This window comes from Pseudocercospora fijiensis, assembly GCF_000340215.1.
Source record: "Pseudocercospora fijiensis CIRAD86 unplaced genomic scaffold MYCFIscaffold_7, whole genome shotgun sequence".
Classification (NCBI taxonomy): Eukaryota; Fungi; Ascomycota; class Dothideomycetes; order Mycosphaerellales; family Mycosphaerellaceae; genus Pseudocercospora; species Pseudocercospora fijiensis.
In genome coordinates, this window is record NW_006921538.1 from 598112 (window position 1) to 617799 (window position 19688).

The 19688-nt window shown below is 44.7% G+C and overlaps 1 protein-coding gene across 1 annotated transcript; it reads right to left on the reverse strand.

Moving 5' to 3' along the window:
- Nucleotides 1-15995: 15995 nt before the first annotated feature.
- On the reverse strand, nt 15996-19457 carry MYCFIDRAFT_80976 (uncharacterized protein; the record flags this gene model as incomplete). The annotated part of the gene is made up of 2 exons (XM_007930853.1): nt 15996-18524; nt 19170-19457. The coding sequence occupies 2 exons, from the start codon at nt 19455-19457 to the stop codon at nt 15996-15998; spliced, it is 2817 nt and encodes a 938-aa protein (XP_007929044.1).
- Between the last annotated feature and the right edge of the window lie 231 nt (nt 19458-19688).

Sequence of the window (19688 nt, forward strand, 5' to 3'; positions counted from 1 at the left end):
AGTCGAAGGCCTCGGCTATATCTCCGACGCTCTAGTTAGTAGGATTCCTTAGTTAAGTTACGTTATTTAGAACGAAGTTAAATAGATCCTCTAGCTTAATAACGAGGGACTTAAGGAATATCTATATAATTAGGAGAATGCTACGACGGAAAAGGCTACTAACCTTCTCGTTAATTAAGCTTTCTATAAGGGATAGTACTTCGGTACTAATAGCTTTAACGTATGCGGAGGAGATTTCGAGAGCCGACTAGCAGATAAGGTTATTGCTAGTAAGGATTACGGCGCATTAAAGCAATAGTAGGTCTATATAGTGTTGCTTAGGAAGTTGTTTTTGCATAATTATAGTATCTAGGATTAATACTACCCCGGGGGTGTTATTACGGAGTTCTAAAAATAGCCTTAGCTAAGAACGCTAAGGATGCATATATGTTTGTTTTAAGCGCGCAATGTAAAGCGTGTCTAGTTAGATACGAAGAAAGGGAGGGATATTAGCTAGTAACCGGCCCTATACCTATAGGCTAGTTTTGAGCCTATATAAGAGGCCTCCTTCTATAGAGTAGACAGATTACTAACCTCGTACAGCACATTGTTTATATCACACTTCTACAATGCCTATATTGCAGGGCTCTAGTTATTAGCCTAAGCGATAGTCTCGTTATCCTATCTTGCTAAACATAGCTGCCTATATTGCTATAGGTTATGTTACCCTCGGTAGCCTATACTATTGCTACAAGTAGTAGTAGTAGTATTAGTTTCCGTCCTTTAATAGGCTAGTAATAGTCTAACGCTATATAGTACTAAACTCGCTACCCGGCGTCCCCTTAGGCTACGATTACAGGCGAGCTATTACCTCGAGTAATTCTAAATCGGATTCGTCTATATTATTAGCTAGGGGCAACGGTGCTAAGCTCGCTATTAGCGTGTCGTTAATGCGACTACGGCCTAAGAACAACGGTACGTATCGCTATAATAGTTATCGACCGGAGTCCGTTAATACGTAGTATAGTTCTATATCTAATCCGTCCTCGGTAAACATTAAGAAAGGCCGCATATGTCTATTCTTAGTAGCGTAGCTTAATACCGCCTAAACCTCGCCGGTGCTTAAACTACCGTTAGTAGAAATAAGTAATAGCGCCTTACGAAAGGTCTATCGAAGATTGCCTTCTACTATAGCGAGGATCGTAAAGCCCTCTAGCGTCTACGCTAGGTTAGTACTATATTCCTCTAGACGCGTTTATTAGGGGTTAAGCGTAGCGTTATCTATCTCTCTACGATACTCGCCGATCTAATCCGCTATTGCGTCTTCTCTACCTACTAAATCCTTTATCGAGTTCTCTATATCCTCTAGCTTAGGCGTAGCTATACGTATCTCGACCGTAGCGCTAGGCGCTATATCCTTTCCGTTCGTTATATTCTTAAGCTTAGCCGCGAGCGTAGGAACCTCGATCGAAGGGTCTACGGCTACTTCCTCTCTACTCGTTATATCCTTAGGCCTAGCCGCGATCGTAGGAATCTCGATCGTAGTAGCTAAAGCTATATCCTCTCTACTCGTTATATCCTCTAGCTCTAGCGCGGCCGTACGATTCTCGACCGTTTCGTCTAATACCGTATCTTCCTTGTCCGTTATATTCTCTAGCTCCGGCGCGGCCGTACGACTCTCGACTATAGTATCTAATACTATATCCTTCTTATCCGTTAGGTCCTCTAGCTTAGGCGCGGCCGTATAATTCTCGACTATAGTATTTAATACTATATCTTTATTGCTTGCCTTACTCTCTAGCTTAGGCGTAGGCGTTAAGCTAGTAACAAATAAGGACTATCCGGCCGATCCTAGACCGTTTAATAGTAGCGGTTCCCCGCGAGGAGCGTTAATCTTACTATTCCCTATCGCAGTGTCCTAAGGGTCTCGATCCTCGCTTCTACGATATTCCTTAGCTATTACTCCTTAGAGGAGGTTAAATGTGTCGGCTTTACGGTATAGGCGAGACGCGCGTTATAAATCCGCCTCGAATAATATAACGTTTAGGCGCTTATATCGCGATCGGTGCTATAGAAATTTTTGCTAAAAAGCTACTGCTTTACAATCCCTATAGCGGACGCAGTTCTCGCGCTTAAGGTCCGTTTCTGTTCGTCGTTAGTAATTAATAGAAAGCTCTCTTATTATAGGATACCGGAAAGATCGATACTAAATAAGGAATAGCCCGCGTCTACGTATAACGGTTACCTAAGTAACGTAGTTACGATAACGATATAAGGGTACGCCTAGGTAGATTACGACTCCGAAGGAGGAGTCGCGCCGCGGAGTTATATCGATTTGCGACGAACCGCGAGGGATTGCCTAGCCTCGCCTTTATCGGCGGAGCTAGCAACCTCTAAAAAAGGCTAGCGAGCTCTCGTCCGCTTTACTACCCTACGGAGGGTATAGGATAGCGGTACCTCCTCTAAAGGGTATACGTTATCGTAGATTTTACGTAGATCGTCTACGCCCGTTAAGTCGTCGATATTATACTATATATTATAGGCGCTCCTATAGCCCTTCTACTTTACTAGGTATTAGAGAACGGGCTAGCCTCTTCGGACGACAGTCCGTCGCCCGAGAAAGCGCTCGATTTCGTAAGAATCGCCCTCGTCGCTAGAACCTAAACTATTCTTAGCTACGACGGGCGGGGGCTTGTAATTAATAGTTCTCTTAAAAGGATCCGGGTCTTTAGGAGCTTTTTCTAACTACGAAACCGATATTACCGGATAGATACGCATTAATAGCGGCAACTCGAGATAGTAGGCTAGTCGTCCGACCTTCTTAAGAACTATAAAAGGCCCTTTAAAACGGTAGCTAAACTTATACGACTAACCTAGCACTTCGTAACTATAGTATAGGCGAAGCATAATATAGTTACCTAGCTTAAGGAACAGAGGCTTATACTTGCTATTATACCGTTCTTTTATTTTTACGTTCGCCTAAGTAATCGCATCCTAGACTTCCTTCTAGATACGACTACGCGCTACCGCCCTATTATATAGATAGTCGTATAGTATATTAAGCGAGTCGAGATTCGTCCTTACGCCCGTAGCAACCTCGTTCGGCGACTAACCGGTAGTCGTATTGCGGGAGTTATTAAGCGTAGCCTATAGCTATAGGATAAACGTCGTCTAATCCTCGCTAGGATAATCCGCTAACTAGTAACGAATTGCCGTCTCGACCGTTTAGTTAGTCCGCTCGGATTAACTATCGGTTTAAGGGTAGTAGGCCGTAGACGTAGCTAGCTTCGTACGTAGGCGTAAGAAAACGCCCTTAAAGAAGTCGCTTAGCTAGCGAGGATTACGATTAGCGATAAGCACTACTAGCAAACTTATATCTATTAAGTAAAGCCTATCGATTAGAGCGATGCCCTAGTCGTAGGCCTTCTAGTCCTCTTTGCCTAGGACGACTGCTACCCGCTTAGACGTCTTATAAGTAATTATATATAGTATATTAAATCTATCGGTTGTAACTAGTAAGGCGGTTACGAGATCTATCGTTATAGTATAGTATAGGCCCTCTGTATTCTAGATCGGGTAAAGTTCGCCGTAAGGAGCGTATCGGGGGGTACGTAAAAGGAGATACTAGTAATAATAATCTAAATAGAGGCGAAGGTAGCGAGCGAGTCGATATATAAAGAAGGAAGCCTAAATACGGTCGAAGACGCGCTAAAAGCCTTAGTAGTAACGGTTATCGTAAGCCTACTCGAAGATCTCGCCTATTAAGGCCTAAGGGATATAGAGTCGCTTACGCCCTAAAGATTAGTTATAGAAATATAAGAGGCCGTCCCTCTCGAAGAATCGAATACCTAGCGGACTATTAAACTTATTACCTACGAATAGGTCCGGATTTTTGCTACCCTTATACCGAACTAGCGTTTTCGTTACCGAAGGCATATTAGCTCCCTCCGAATAGAGACACTCTAAAGCATTCTACGTCTACGCTTATCGAACTAGTCGCAAAACCCTAGACTAATATTTGTCGTTATTATACGCTCGGTTTAACCGACGTCGGAAATCCGGATCTAGCTCTACTAATATCGTATAGAAGCAGGCTACTTCCTCTAGATCGGCCGAAGAGGGTATAACGTCGGTATAGTAAGAGAGCGGGTCTAAGTTCTCCTTATCTAGCGTTAACTTAGGCGACTCTGTATCTCTTAGAAGTCGACTAAGGGCGTCTAGAACTAGGTATATCCGCCCTAGACGGTAAACTATATTAACTCGATATTAGGAAAGGAACATCGATGCCCTTACTAATTTTAGGTTCTACTTACCTATATCGGTAGTCGTAGTTATCGACACCGAGTTAGTAAGACCGACCGTAGTATAGTAGTCTATAAAGATAGTCGTCGGCCTCGCTAAAGTATATATTAAATAGCCTATCTTCTTTACTATTTATACGATTCCCGAGTATTTGAGCTCTATCGGCTAATATCGTATCTCCGCCTAAGTTAGGCCTCGGCTTAAGAACAAAATAGGCTAAACCTTATAGTAAGGAAACAACTACGCCTTTCCCTTAGATAGAATAGGGTCTAGGTCCCTATCGATATAGTAGAGTACCGCGCTATAGCTAAACTCTTTAGAGGAATCTATATTAGCGTATAAGCGATAGTTAGAGTCGAAATAGTATAGGAAGGAGGGCTCGTAGAATATCGATTATAACAAGCGAAACGCTTTTACTAGCTCGTCGCGGTGCTAATCGTTCTTACCTAGCGTCGTAACGGCGACGTACTAGCGACGACTATTACTAGTAACTAGCGCCCCTTTTAATAAGCGTATCTTCTCCGCCTATAGGGGCGCCGCTATCTACGCGTAGTATAGGACGTGTTGCCGCAACTAATTAGTTGGACCGAGATAATGCTCTAGCTTCTATACGTTCTCTAGGAACTAAAGTAAGGTAATCGCTGCGATTTTCTCTTTACTCGTAGCTAGACCGAGGCCGCTAACGTACTAACCTAAAAGGGTCGTAGAGGGGAAGCCTAAGAAAGTCTTCTTCGGACTAATACTAATCCTTACGGCGTCTAATCTCTAGAAGACCGCTTCTAGATAATCGAGATACTTAGGCAACGTCTTCGAAAATACTACGATATCGTCGATATAAGCTCGCGTAAAGCTACGACAGTCGCGAAGGATCTAATCTAGCTTCCGCTATACGAATTAGACACTGTTCGAATATCCTACAATAGCGACCTTGTACTATTCCTAGCTATAATAAGTATTAATCGTTAATTTATAACGATCCTCCGGCTTTACGCCCTATTAGTAGAAGAAGGTTAGACAGTCTATAGTGCTAATATACTAGCACCCTACTAACTGTATAAAGAGGTCCGCCTAGAGCGGTATCTAATAGCTATCGGGGATCGTTACCTTATTTAAGGCGCGTATATCGACTACTGCCCGCGGTATACCGCCTTTACCGTTAGCAACCCGCTTCTAAACTACGAATACCGGGAAGCCGAAGGGGGTAGGCTCGGTCGTGTATTGCATTTTCCCTTAGCGGTATAAGTCGTTATATATCTTATCTACTACCTTATAGTCCCTCTTACCTAGGTTAATTATACAGGGAGGCGGCAACAGATCTAAGTAATTTAGTACTATAGGGATAGGTATGTAATCGTGCTTAGGAATATCGACTACCGTTTAGCGATCCGTAAAAAGCTCTAGGTACCGCTCGACCGCTATAGCGATTTAGTCTACCTAGTTATCGTTACTATAGATCGTTACGCCTAACGCGTACTAGTATTCCCGCTATATATTTAGTATATCCTGCGTAGCCGTAAAAGCGTTAGGACTCAATCCCGCTAGTCCGTAGTCGGCGACGTCGATATAGTAGGCCCTAGCAATAGTCCTATTACTTAACGAACCGAGTATCTATCCGGCTCGAATCGTTACTAGAGTAGTCGTATCGTTACGAATGTATATATAAGAAAAATTAGCGTCTACGACCTAATTATACGCCGTTACTAACGGCGGAGCTTATAACGACAATCCCTATATATTACTAGTTAGCTAGACTAAGAAACCGGCGTTAAGAATAAAATCCCGGCCCTTAGGGAGGTTACCGCTATACTTAACTAGCGCGAGGGCGACCGTACGCGGCGCTAATGTTACGTCCTCCGCTAGCCTTATAGGGCGCTAAATCGACTTCCCTTTCTTGCGCTTAACGGCTACTTCGAAGCGAGCGTTGTCCTAACTAGCTACGGTAACCGTCCGTACGGGAATATCGATCTTTATTTTCTCTAGAGTAATCGTATCTATACCGACTAGGATTTTTGCCTTTAGTTTAGGAACTAGGTAAACCTTACGAGTTATTCGTACTAGGGAGACTATACCGTCTATCTTCGCTACTAGGACAAATATATCTAATACGACGTATTCCCCGGAGCGATACGCGCCGGTAATGCCGCTAATTTCGATTAGTTCGCGTAACTTACGTACCTCTACGTCCGGGCAATAGCTTAAAACGAAGTCTTTTTCTATAATAGTAAGCGTATAGCCGGTATCTAGGCAGACCTATATAGATATACCGGATAGTAACAACTAAAGAGGGAAAGTTATATATTGCTAATTCCGGAATGCGTAACCTTACTAAGCTAACGGAGGCGCCTTCGACTAAATTACTTCTAGGTTTGCTAATACGCGTTCGATAATAGTAGAAGGCGTCGCCGCCCCTATATACTCCTTGCGAATATGCTAGTACAGAAGGTTGCCTAACTTAAATCGCCGCCTATAGACCTTATAAGCGTACTTTGTAGAGGCAAATAGTTAGATCGCCGCTAGTAGTAACGCTTTAGCCTATAGCACCGAGTTTAACGCTAATAGCGAGCAGTCGCCTACGCCCGCAAAGTAAGCTCCTAAGCCCGGATCGGAGTCGTATAGGTCGGTAAAGTAGTCGGCATCTTCTCCGGCGTTACTAAAATAGCTATAATTATCTACGTCGGTTTTTCTATTATCCTCCTAACTATCCTCCTAATAGCCGTCGTCGGCTTAGTTAGTATTATTTACAATATCGCCTGCTCTCTTACTATTATTAGCAAAGTTAGCCTACTTACGAGCTCGATCGTTGCGCTTTCTATCCTATTAATTAAATAGGTACGAATCGACTCGCTTTAGGTCTTTTAGGAGGAAGGTAGGGTTACTACCCTTCGACGGTCCTTTACTATTTCTTACTAGTAGTAGGCGAATCTACTAAGGGGCGTTAGGCAGGCGATTCTGCTAATAGGCGTTAGTAAGGCGTAGTAGGTTTAGTCGGTCGATATCGCGGCTCTAGTAGTTAGGGGACGCTCTTACTAGAGCGAAGCTCGCTAGAGTATAAAAGGCGTTCCCTTCGTATTAGTTCTACTAGGCAGCCTTACTAGCGCGGCTATTATTCCTAGTCGTAGCGTCTAGGCGACGATTAGACGAGAACGAAAGTATATGCTCCTAGATTAATGCCTACTTCTCGTAGTACGTAACCTACTTATCGACCTTTATACGACAATTTAGCTTGTCTATATTTAATTAGAGGCGCGGATCTATTCGACGATAAGCTTCTAAGAGCCGGTTCGATTTCCGTATACTAGTATCCTTAGCGAGTCGTACTGTCTTAATAATAAAGTCTGTTACTAAACGCCCTAAAGCGATATCCTACCGGCTATAGCGTTACTTATCGAGGAGATCTGTCGCCTTTATCGGAGAAACCTTCTATTTCTTACTAAGACAACGTTCCTAGCGCTTTAGACCGTATCTGCCGCAGAGCTTTGCTCGGTTACGGCTAGAAAGGTAACTATAATACTAACTAAGCGCTACCCCTCGAAAGCAAAGGGAGAGGTTAAAACGAACTGTCTCTCGCCCTACGATATAAGTATAATCCTTAGCCGCTTCGATAAAAGTATATACTAAACGGTATATTATCTTGTTCCCGACTAAAGTATAGTCTCCCTCGCCGTAATCCGCGACGCTAAGTAGAGGATCGAAGAACCTAAGATACGCTAGATCGAACCGTAGCTACTAGGGGCGGGCGTAGTACCCCTAGATATAACTCGCTTTAGAAACTAGCGATTCCGCGACGTAGTCCTAATAATACTAATAGTATCTACGACAGCGGGCGTATCTGTAATAACTAGCATCTAAAGAGCTGTCGTTATCTAACGAGAATTAATCGGAGTCGTCCGAATCCTTACTATCTAATAAGGATCTATTCTTACTCGGATTATCCCTATACCGACGGTACCTCCGGCGTTGCTTCTTACCTTCCCGTAGTAGACCCTATAAGTCTAATAGCGGAAAGGGCAAAGGCTAACCCTACGTCGGCTTACGAGAGGAAACCCCTAGATCGAAGTTACTAGGTAGCGGTAGTAGAGGATCGTTAGGAGGATTACCGGGTAGATTACTAGGAGGATTACTAGGCGGATTGCTAGGCGGATCGCCTAGTGCAAACCCGCCCCGACGTAAGCGGCTATACCTACGGGCATTTATATATACGTCTACCCTCTACTAGTAATCGTATTAACCCGGTTCGGCTAGGGCGGACTTAGCTTACGCGTAGCCGATAGCGGTAAAATCGCCTATTCTATTAGAAAGTCTAATACGACTTCGTTAAGATAGACTCCTCTCCGTCTAGCTAATTCGCGAAGATAATTACGACGCTAACGGTTTTATTATATAGCGATATTCGCTCTATCGATCTCCTTAGTTATCTACGAGGTATCTACCGAGGTACGATATTAGAAACGACTACGCGGCTCGTTAGCCTATAGGTCGGCGAGGCCGTCGTTTATTAGAGGCAATTAGCCGCAACCGATGTCCCGGAATAGCGACGTCGATAGATCGGAAGGCCCGGTTAACGGTTCCTTAGGGGAAGTCTTAGGTAGAGGCCTCCCTAGCTTCTAAGGATTCTCGTCCGCCGGGTATCGTAGCTTAAGTAGCCTCTATAAGAAAACCGATTTAAGCGAGCTATTAGGCGAACTAGGACGCTATTCCGGCGGTACGGTTATTTCTACCGTAGTAATAGGCGAAACCGTAGGCCGCGGTAGAACTTAAGCTAGTCGGGCCGGTAGGCGCTACTCTACTATAGGTAGTAGATAGATATCTAGGTAGGATTAACAGTAATAGCGTAAATCGCGTACCGTTAGGAGCGCGGCTTTAAGCTCCTTAACCGATTTAGTTAGAATTCCTTTATCTACTATCTACTACCCTAGGAAGTTGTAACCGTTAAGGGCGTTTAAGTAGAGTTCCTCGATTTTAGCCTATAGAGGCGGCGGATTTCCTACGAGTAGGTAATAGTGTAGAACGTATAAGGCAAGTAAGTCGATTCGGCCGTACTTTGCCCTAAGCTAGGTCGCGAAGTTCTCGCTATAATCGACGTAGTTCTAAATATAGGAATAGATGCGTAGGATATAGGGCTCTATATCTAGCAATCCGAGATTGTAGTACTAAGGCAGCGGTTAAACCGCTAGCTTAGCTAATTTCGAGGCTTCTACCGGAGTTAGAAGCGAGTCCGAAGGAGCTACGGCAAGCGGGTAAACTATTAGTAAGAGGGTAGAGGCGAGATAGTCTCTAAATAGAGGACAATAACGGAGAACCGACTAACGGTAGAGGAGCGTAGCTTATCGGGGCAGATCCTCCTAGGGAAAGCGGCTACCCCTAGACCTAGGTATAGTAGGCAATTGCTACTAGAGGTAGAAACTACTACTACTGTCTCCTCGGGGTACTAATAGGATCGCCGATAAAGCGCTCGCGCGTCGGTAGGGTATAGTACGGAAGGGTAGTAAATCGAATAGGTACCGTTGTAATAGGTAGGAGTTAAATCGTAGTAATCGGCGGAAGATCGGTAGGACCCGTAGCTAATCGCGTCGATTCTCGTCGTAGCCGTAACAACCGGGGTCGATTCGGGTAGAGGACTAGTAGTTAGTATAGAAGCTAACTAAGTGTTAAGCGAAGCTACTAAGTTGCTAGGTATACGGTTATAGTACGAAGGTATCGTAACGGTTATACGGTATAAAAGTTAATGCATTCTCTAAGGTGCCGCGAGGCAAGCTATCTATATAATAGTCCTACTATTAGTAGCAATAGCGACCGTAGCGGTCGATAGTAACCGCTGCCTGCTATCGTATATACAATAGTGTTATATCGTAATAGAGTATCTCGTTATACCGTTTAGCCTAGCTAATGCCCCTGCTACTTTCTAATTATATATTAATTAAGCCCTTATAGGACTAGTTAATCGTATCTACGTAGTCTACTTAGACGATATCTTAATCTATTCTAAGAACCCTAAAGAGTATAATAAGTATATCCGGATAGTCCTTAAAAGACTGCGTTAATAGAAGCTGTATACTAAGCCTTCTAAGTGCGAATTCTATACTAAGTATATAGAATTCTTAGGGTTTGTTATTACTCCGGAGGGTATCGTTATAGATAAAAAGCGGGTAAAGGCTATCTAAGATTAGCCTATACCTCGCAGTTATAGAGACATTTAAGTCTTCTTAGGTTTCGCTAACTTCTATCGACGTTTTATATAAGGATATTTACGTATCGCCCGTCTATTAAATAAGTTGTTAGCTAGCGGGAAGTTAGAAGAGAAAGGGAAAGGGAAGAAGAAGGTTATTAGAGGGCTATAGCAATAGATAGAAGATGCCGAAGAATCGTTTCGTACTCTAAAGCAGGCCTTCTAAGAAGCTCCTATCTTACGATACTTCGACCCTACTTTGCCGATTATAGTTATTACTAATGCCTTAGATACGGCCTATACTAGTATCCTCCTCTAACTAGGTACCTCGGAGGCACCTTATTAGTACTACTAGTACCCTATTACCTACTACTCTAAGAGTTTTATAGGCGCGTAGATCCGTTATAGTATACTAGATAAAGAATTAATAGCGATTTCCGAATGCTTTAAAGTCTAGCGATACTACCTTAAAGGAGTAGCGTATCCGATTAGAGTTATAACGGACTATTATAACCTGAAGTACTTTATAACGACTTAGGAGCTTAATAGCCGTTAAGCCTATATTGCTAAACGCCTTGCCGCTTATAACTTTACGATCGAGTATAAGAAGGGAATATCTAATCTATCGGACGGTCTCTCCCGCCGTCCTAACTACTTTAACAGATTTAAGGACAATACTAAACGTAGAGAGCTAAGGGACCTCTTGCCTAGCCTTAAGCGTTAGTTAGAAGTTACCCGGGACCCGCGGCCTACCGTAGAGGCACCTCGCGGGCCCCTCGCGACCGTATCGGTAGAATAGTCCTCTCCTACGGACTCGCCCGAGGGTAGTTAAATAGATTATTTAACGATAGCAAGCCTCTACCTCTAAGAAGAGAACGAGGACTTAGATAACTACGCTTTCGACAATGTCGTCGGACTATACCTTACTAAGGCAGGACCGACGGCTAGTACTAAGAACCGTAACCTCTTAATACCTCGCTATCTTATTACTACGGTAGTAGATAGTAAAACGGCGTACGCTATCGAGCTACCGGCGTCCCTTATAGACCTTATTCGAGAAGCTTAGTAAAAGGACGCTTTTATAGAAGACATCCGAACTAGAGCTACGTAGGCGGCCGGAAGCGGTATAGATAAGATACTAATAGAGCCCCTCCTAGGTACCTTAAAGGCACCTTAGCGCCCTCGGCTAGAAGGATACTAGGAATTCGATAATAATAACCTTCTTTATTGCAATAGAAAAGTGTATATTCCTAGCTTTATACCTCTTAAGTAAGAGATCCTTCGACGGAATTACGATAATCCTATCGCTAGGTACTATAGTACCGCACGAACTTAATATATTATCGCCGCTAAGTACTGTTAGCCTAGGATTACTAAAGAAGTATCTAAATACGTCTCCTAATGCGATGTCTATTAAAGAACGAAAACTAAACACTATAAGCCTTATAGTCGGCTGCGCTCGCTAGAGGTCCCTAAGGTGCCCTAGAGGTACCTCTTTATAGACTTTATTACTAGGTTGCCGCCTTCTATTAGGTTTAGAGGTCGTATACATAATTCCGTCTTAGTTATTATCGATCGATTCTCTAAAATAGTACGTTACTTCCCTGTTATAAAGGACATTAACGCGGTTGCACTAGTAGAGCTTTTCTTTAATAAGGTCGTCTATAATACCGGAGCTCCTAATAAGTTGGTTTCTAATCGGGGATCAATCTTTACTAGTACTTACTAGAGTACTTTCTGTTACTATCTCGCTATTAAACGCCGTCTTAGTACTGCTTTTTATCCTTAGACCGATAGTTAGACCGAGCGTATAAACTAGTAGCTTAAGAACTATCTTCGTATCTACTATAATTAGGACTAAGACGATTAGGCTCGGTTGCTATATACTACTACGTTTGCTTATAATAGCAAGCCGTATAATAGACTTAGTAGCAAATCTCTAATTAAGGTTGCCTTCGGTATTAAACCGAACCTTCCTAACAGTATTAAGATCGTATCGAGTAGGGAGCACCTACCTCTAGGGTACCTCGATAGTACCTCGCTAGTACCGCCGAGGACTAAGAAGCTCGCAGAAGAAGCGTATACGTTCCTATCCGGTAGACTAAAAGACTTCGAAGAAGCTCGCTCCTCGCTCTAGTATACTTAGGAGCTATAATAACGCTACTACGATAGATTAACGAAGGACAAGCACTTCGCTATTAGTAATTAAGTCCTATTGTCGGTAAAGAACATTCGTACGAAGCGTCCTTACTGTAAGCTCGACAATAAATATCTTGGACCTTTTGCTATTATAAAGCGCTTCGGAAGCTAGGCTTATAAGCTTAACCTACCTCCGTCGATAAAGCGCTTATACCCGGTATTCTATATATCGCTACTAGAAGGATATAACGCTCGTAAAGGCTACTAGCTACCCCCTATCGACGATATTAAGGAGGATAGATTAGAGGAAGAATATAAGGTCGAGGAGATCGTCGCTTATAAAGGAAGAGGAAAGAATAAGAAGTTTAAGGTTAGATAGAAGGGGTATTCGCCCGAATAGGACGATTAGATAATAGAAGAGTAGTTAGCTTATTCTCTAAATCTACTCGTAGAGTATAAGGAGAAGATTAGAAACGCCGCCGGTACCTAAAGCACTATAGAGGTACCTCGGAGGCCCTCTAAGAGGGCTTATAAGACCCTACCGACGACTAAAGCATCTTCTTCTCGTCGGCCTAGTCTCCGACTAAGGGCAAATTAAGATAGTACTAGTAGATAAACTTTATAGAAGTTATTAATATTACCGGGCGACCGTTATTAATTTCCTAGCTATCTAAAGTATCCTCTTCTTATTTAGGATAATAGTATTAAAAGCATACCCGTTCGTAGAACCTTCCTATCTCTACCTATACGCTAAGCGTACTTAAGGTATTCTCGAGTCGCGTATATTCTCGCTCGAAAATTTATAAAAACAATACTCTATACCCTACCTACTTAACCTAAGCCCCTCGTAGGTACCTCTAATGCCTCTCGAAAATCCCTTAGCGGACTTTACGGCTAAGGAAGATTAGACGCTAAAACTTCGTACTAAGATGCTCCTTACTAATCGCCTTAAAGTACTACTGCTCTATCTCCCTATCGATAGTTATATTCTAACCTTCGGCGGTTAGATCGACTAAGCGTCTCTTCGAGAAAGCCTCCTAAGCCGCCTAATAGTTAGCCTTTAGCTAGTTATCGTAATTCGACTAATCCTAGCTAGAGGGTTCGTAGTTAAGGAGATTGTCGTTCTTTAGGCGAAGGCGGATACGGTTATAGCCTACTTACATCTTATCGGCGTAGTTGCGCTAATCCGCCTTACGGCGAAGGGTGTCTTAATAAAGAGCGCCGTAGTTATTAATACTTATCTTAGCACGGCGACGGAGGTACTCGAGAAAATTAGCTATACGCTATATTATAGGAGGGATCTATATAGCGGATTAGCGGGTGCCTCTAAGGCGCCTCGCAGGTAACACTTATAGGCTTGCAACCCTAGCCCTATATAAGTCTATATCGGCCGCACTTTATATCTTCCTTAAACTCGTAGCTATCTAGTATAGAGAGCTGCTTACCGATAGTTATCTTATTCGTACCGATATTCTAGCTCCTACGGACGCACTCGAGGCAGATAGCGTAGCTAGTACGAAGCTCTAGGCGAGGTTCGAGAACCGGACTTACTCTATAGAAGTTAAATAGGACGTCCTTAGAAGGGGTATTAGCCTCGCTATCGATATAGAGGCGGCTATCGTTATAGTGCTCTAAGGGGCTGCCGCGACCTAAGGTCTTCTAAGCGTACGTAAACGAGTTGTCCGAAGCACTACGCGGTATACCGCTACTACCTTAATTAATAGGAGTAAAGTTGTAACCGCTACTACTACTAGAACCTAAAGCTATAATAAAAGGGTTAGCGAGAGTTAGCTCTTATAACAATAGCGGTAATAGTAGTGCTTAAGAGGTGTTAGCCTTAGTGTTTAAGGGACTAGGAGAAGTGTATCGGAGCGGAGTAGTATCGAGCGGGCGATCTAATACTAGTTAGTATTAATAAAAAGAAGAAGAAGGTTGTTTAACGAAACGCGCGCTTTTAACCCTAGCGACCTATACTTACTTCGCATATAGACGCTTCTAGCACCTTATAGGCACCTCGGCGGTAACTCTAAGAGGTCGCGAGTAAAGCGTGTATAACGTAGGTAACGTAAAGGGTTAGCGTAATAAACATACCCTTATTAATCGTTATCCCTAGTAAAAACTAAGCGTACCGACCTCGACTACTTCTACGCTTTAGCGTATAAGCACTCTTTATATTTCCTAGGGAAACTATAGTGTTTAGTAGATATCGAGGGCGAAATTAGGAGAAGGAGAGAGTAGAAGAAAAATACGCGATTATCTAATTCCTAGTAGTAAATAAACCCCGTATATAAAAGTTCCCTAAGTAAAGGAGCAAGTACCGTAAAGGCACCGTAACCCTACCTTAAAGGTAATAGGAACAAATAGTACGTTCTAAGGCTAAGTCTAATAAGCGTAACCGCCGAGCGGATACCTATATATACGGCAGCGACTATGCCTTAGCGAATAGCTCTTTAGTCGTTTAGCGCTTGCCGTCGATACTAGAGGTTTCTACTAGAAGTAGGGCGAAGGTCTATATAGGACTACTCCCTAGCGCCCTACTCTTCTCGGAATGTAAGCTCTATATAGAGGCACCTTAGAGGTACCTCTATCCTACTATCGACGTTCTATAGTAATATTTCTACTACTAGACCGCGTATCGCTATACTAACCTAGTAGCGGCGCGGGAAAGCGTAAGTAGTAGAGGAGGTAGCGGCGCGGGAAAAATATATAACCTAAGAATAGGCTATTAAGAGGGAGGGGATACTATAAGGGAATACCCTTCTATACCGCCGAGACCCTTGCTAGGTACCTATAAGGCACCCTAGAGGTGCCTCGCTAGTAACCCCGAGTTACCTAACTCTTAGTACTATAGGATAAGGCGCCTATTCCTACCTCGAGAATCGCTCGTTCCTTAGGCGATATCGTTAAATGCTAAGACTACTATTTACTCGTATTAATACTCCCTATATACTACTTCCTTATAGTATAGGTACTAGGGGATAAGATTATATAGTAGGAGAATAGGATATAGAGGTTAGATAGCCTTAGCTACTCGATTTTAATAATAGTTAAGGAGAGTTAAGAGTATATCTCTATATCGAGTATAGAAACGCCTCCTATAGACACTTTAGAGGCTACCTTAACCGTATAGCGTCGGCATTAATTCCTTCTACTTATAATACTACTTACTTACTTGCTTAATATAAGGCTAACGGTAAGATTAGCGAAAAGGCTCTTAGATTTTAATACAAATTGCTATCGAAGTCTATAATTATTTAAGACTTAACGCGTGAAAATTTACTATCCTCTCTCGTTTATCCAAATTGTTAGAATTATAAAACAAGAAAGTCCAAATAGCTTCTAAGGCAGTACATATACAGCTAACAAGGACAAACTCCTCCAATCAACTCCTCTAAACCACTAATCCAATTCATTGATTCGAAGCCGGCTGATTCGGCAACGGATACAACAAACTATTATGAACAGATTCCCGTAGCCGCGTCTGACTCATGTTTGGATACTTTTGCGCGAGACTGTTCATCAGAGCCTGTATAGCTTGATCTCGAGTACGTCCTTGGTTCCTGAGTCGGTAATAAGCATTCTGAGTCTGCTGCGCTAGGATCTGCGCAGCGCTCAACTGAGGCTGAGGGTTGGAAGGTCCGGGCTGACGGTTAGGAGGACCGGGTTGCGCTGGACGTTGCGGAGCCTGCGGAGCTTGGGGGGACTGAGGAGCCTGCGGGGACTGAGCTGATGGACGACGAGAAAGTCGTGAGCCGTCGTACTGAGGATTATCCAAGGCTCTGAGTGCAGTGGCTCGCTGAGATCCTGTCAATGCAGGATCAACCCATTCGACGTTTGCGATGATGTTGGGTTCCCGGTTCTGATGGGGTTTGGTCATCGGGAGGAGTAAGTATGGTAGAGGGGTGTTCGCAATGTCGGCCTGCCGGTTGGCATTGCGCATCACGACAGCCTGTTGGCGATTAGGCATGACGTTCCACAGAAGAGTTGGCTGTTCGATGCCGGATTCTCCTTCGACATCACCTTCCCGAAGGAATACGGTGACGGAAGACAAGACAACTCTGCCCCGCCTGTTGAATCGGTCCTTGTGCGTGATGAAGAAGAGAGATAATTGCTCGCCCATCTCAGTGGCTAGAAGCATGTCGAAGCATCGAGTGCCAAGGGGAAAGGTTGTGCCTGGCCATGGCAGAACATGCTGTGTTCCGGCTCGTCTCAGACAGTAACTGATCAAACTCAAGGTACGCAGCGGCGACGAGACTGCAGGGTGTAGGATCCACCGGGGAGGCCTCAGTTCAGCTCTTCTGCCTGTTCCAGGGACATAAGATTGCCTGAGCAGCTCCAGGAATGCAACATCTGACCAATCCCTCAGGTCAGGCAAGTTATCCTCGTCTCTGTCTGGCTTTTGAGCAGCAGGGCTGCTCGCCTCCTCAATGATCATGACCCGATTTTCGACATCGTATATGGAGTTGTAGATACCCATAGTTGGACTTTGCTGGCCATTAATATCACACTCTGGAGTATACGGCAATTTCTGTTCCCATGATATCCTCTCGGCATTCGCAAGATGCACAGGATCTTGATCTCGCTGTCTGTTCATCAGGCCCAGAAATGTTGGGAATTGGCCACGACTACGACTAGAACCAAATCTCAAAGAGCCAGTCTTAGCGTCAGAAACACTAGTGAGCCCATTGAGAATGTTGGCGTATGACTGCAGGTCTTGCCTCATTCCTGCGGCCGGCGTGCTTTGCCTCACCCAGCCAGACTCAGCCAAGGCCACAGGCGCAAAGCTGGCCTGCTCACCTTCATCTTGGTACTCTTCGGCGTCTCCAAGCATGTAGTCAACCAGTTGTGAGCCGCGTTGCTGAGCTGCTACAGCGTCTTGATCGCTGGCTGGCTGAACCATGGTAGGAGGGAAGCGCCGCTGCAGGACAGATTTGCCGTCATGCACGTCTGCATTGTGACTCGTGCCCTCGGACTGGTTTCCATGGGTGGAAGAAGTCTCGCTTCTGCTTCTCACTGCCGATACTGGCGCAATCCGAAAGTAAAGGTTGACCTCGGCTTGATCTTCTTTCTCACTCGAAAATGGTCGGACGGAGTCAATACTCCGAACACCAAGCTGCTGCTTGTGCTCCGTCAAGAATCGAGCAACACCCTTCGCGATAGGAGTATCAAGCAATACCAAACCGCTGTCGAGGCGAGTATTGTAAGCAATCGCAGGCCAATCGTGCGGGAACGCTTCGATGCCGCTCGAGTCCAGACTCTCAGGAACAGCCATAATGGAACCTCTCGTTTGTTTGTTGTAGATGTCCACAACGAGCACATGTTTGATCTCATGGCCCTTGGCATATTTGTCCCAGACTAAGAAAAGGACGTCAGACCAGTGCTGCAAGTCCGGGAGGTTTTCTGCAACAGGCCAGCCATTCTTCGCACTGACCTCATTATAAGCTCTGGGGCCCCAGATGTTACCAGTGAGAATGACTCCATCCTTGGCATTGATCCAAGTGTCATAGACGCCTCTGGTGGCGCCGTAATGCTTGCCGTCTCTGGTCACATCATCCAAATGCTGCAGCTCGATGTGCTTCCAGTTGGACTCCGCGGATGAAATGCCAAGATCGCTGTACATTTGTGGTGGCAGCTCGAAACTATCGAGGTCGCAATCGTCCCCAATCTCGAGGTACTCCTCCCAGCCCCAGCTCTTCAGGTCGTCCCAGTTAGTATACTTGGACTGTTCTCCGGTGGTGCTTTGCATTGCTTGCAAAATCTTCCTGCCATTGGCAATATGTATTTGGCGCTCTGAGCTTGAGCTGGCGCCTTGAGTGCCTAGCTGCGAGCTCGAGGCCCCAGTAGCCGGCTCTGCACGGGAACTGATGTTTGCTGCATTGTAGTATTGGCCATTCTCCGGGATCGCATTCGAGCCGAGCGGATGGGAATGGATCTTGGCCTGGAAGAGTAAAAAGTTCAAAAGGAGTGTCGAAAGCATGGTTGCTGAAGATGCTCTTCACAGATCAGCCTTTGAATAATGCCGGTAATGGGTGCCTGGTATTGCTCTGAGGGCCAAGGCTTGGTGATAGAGTGATCTCAAATGGGTAGTGGTGTGCAGATAGCTGGCAGTCAAGCTAGACCGAGCAGGTCTTGATGGACTGTTGGGTCGGTGTCGAATTGGTTCCTAGTGGATATTAGCATTAACGCGAGAATACAGCATTCTCTTATATGTCTCTCAGTCCAGTGCTCATGCGCACAACTGCCGTTTGCTTGATGCTTGAACAGCACATAGCTCTCCCTGCCTACACCTGATGACCGGGTGACACTGTACAGAAGATGCTACTTCTGACAAACATTGAGTTGTCATGGTGGGAAGAGTCAGCTGCATATTACGATGACTTCTCAATTGTGCCCCGAGTCACCGGAGTGATCTCGGGTCCACGAGAATGGTAGGCTCGAAACCTCCGCCTTCAGTACTGGCCCAATACAATATAGCAGCTTTGCCTTTGCTATCAACACAGCACAAGGACACAGCCCTGCTATCCTCCGTGCTTGTGCCGCTGACCAGAGGAGGCATCGTGTCCAATTCTGCCGCAGTTCTGACCTTGTCGACAGTGTCAAGCAGACCGGTCAATTCGACCAAATACGTGATTGTGTTGTCAGACTCCTCATTCGCTGTGGGTACCGAGCCTGGCAGTGTAGCTTTCTTCTTCTGCAGAGCAATCTCGTACTCGTAGGCTTCACGATCGTAGCCCAGTGCCTCTTTCTCTTCTCGAACAGTGCTCCAGTGGTCGTCGGAGACTCGACTACGGATCAGGTCGTTCCGGTGATCCATGATGCGATCCACGGCTTCATCGGCAGAGAGACCGAAGAGTCCCTGCCATCGAGACATGGTTGTAGTGATTCGTTCTGCGGTCGTGTTTCCATCTTGCTCGCGTGTTTTATACGCGTTGCCCGCCAGTGCCTCGAGCTCTTGCTGGAGGTCGTAGTCGTCCATTTACGAGGTTGCGCGATTCTAATGTGAGTGAGGGTAAAGATCAAGGAAATGTATGGGTGCTCAAAGCGGAGAGAAGGGGAACAAGTAGACTGATGTCGATGTGAGTCAACCCAAGGCGAAAAGCTA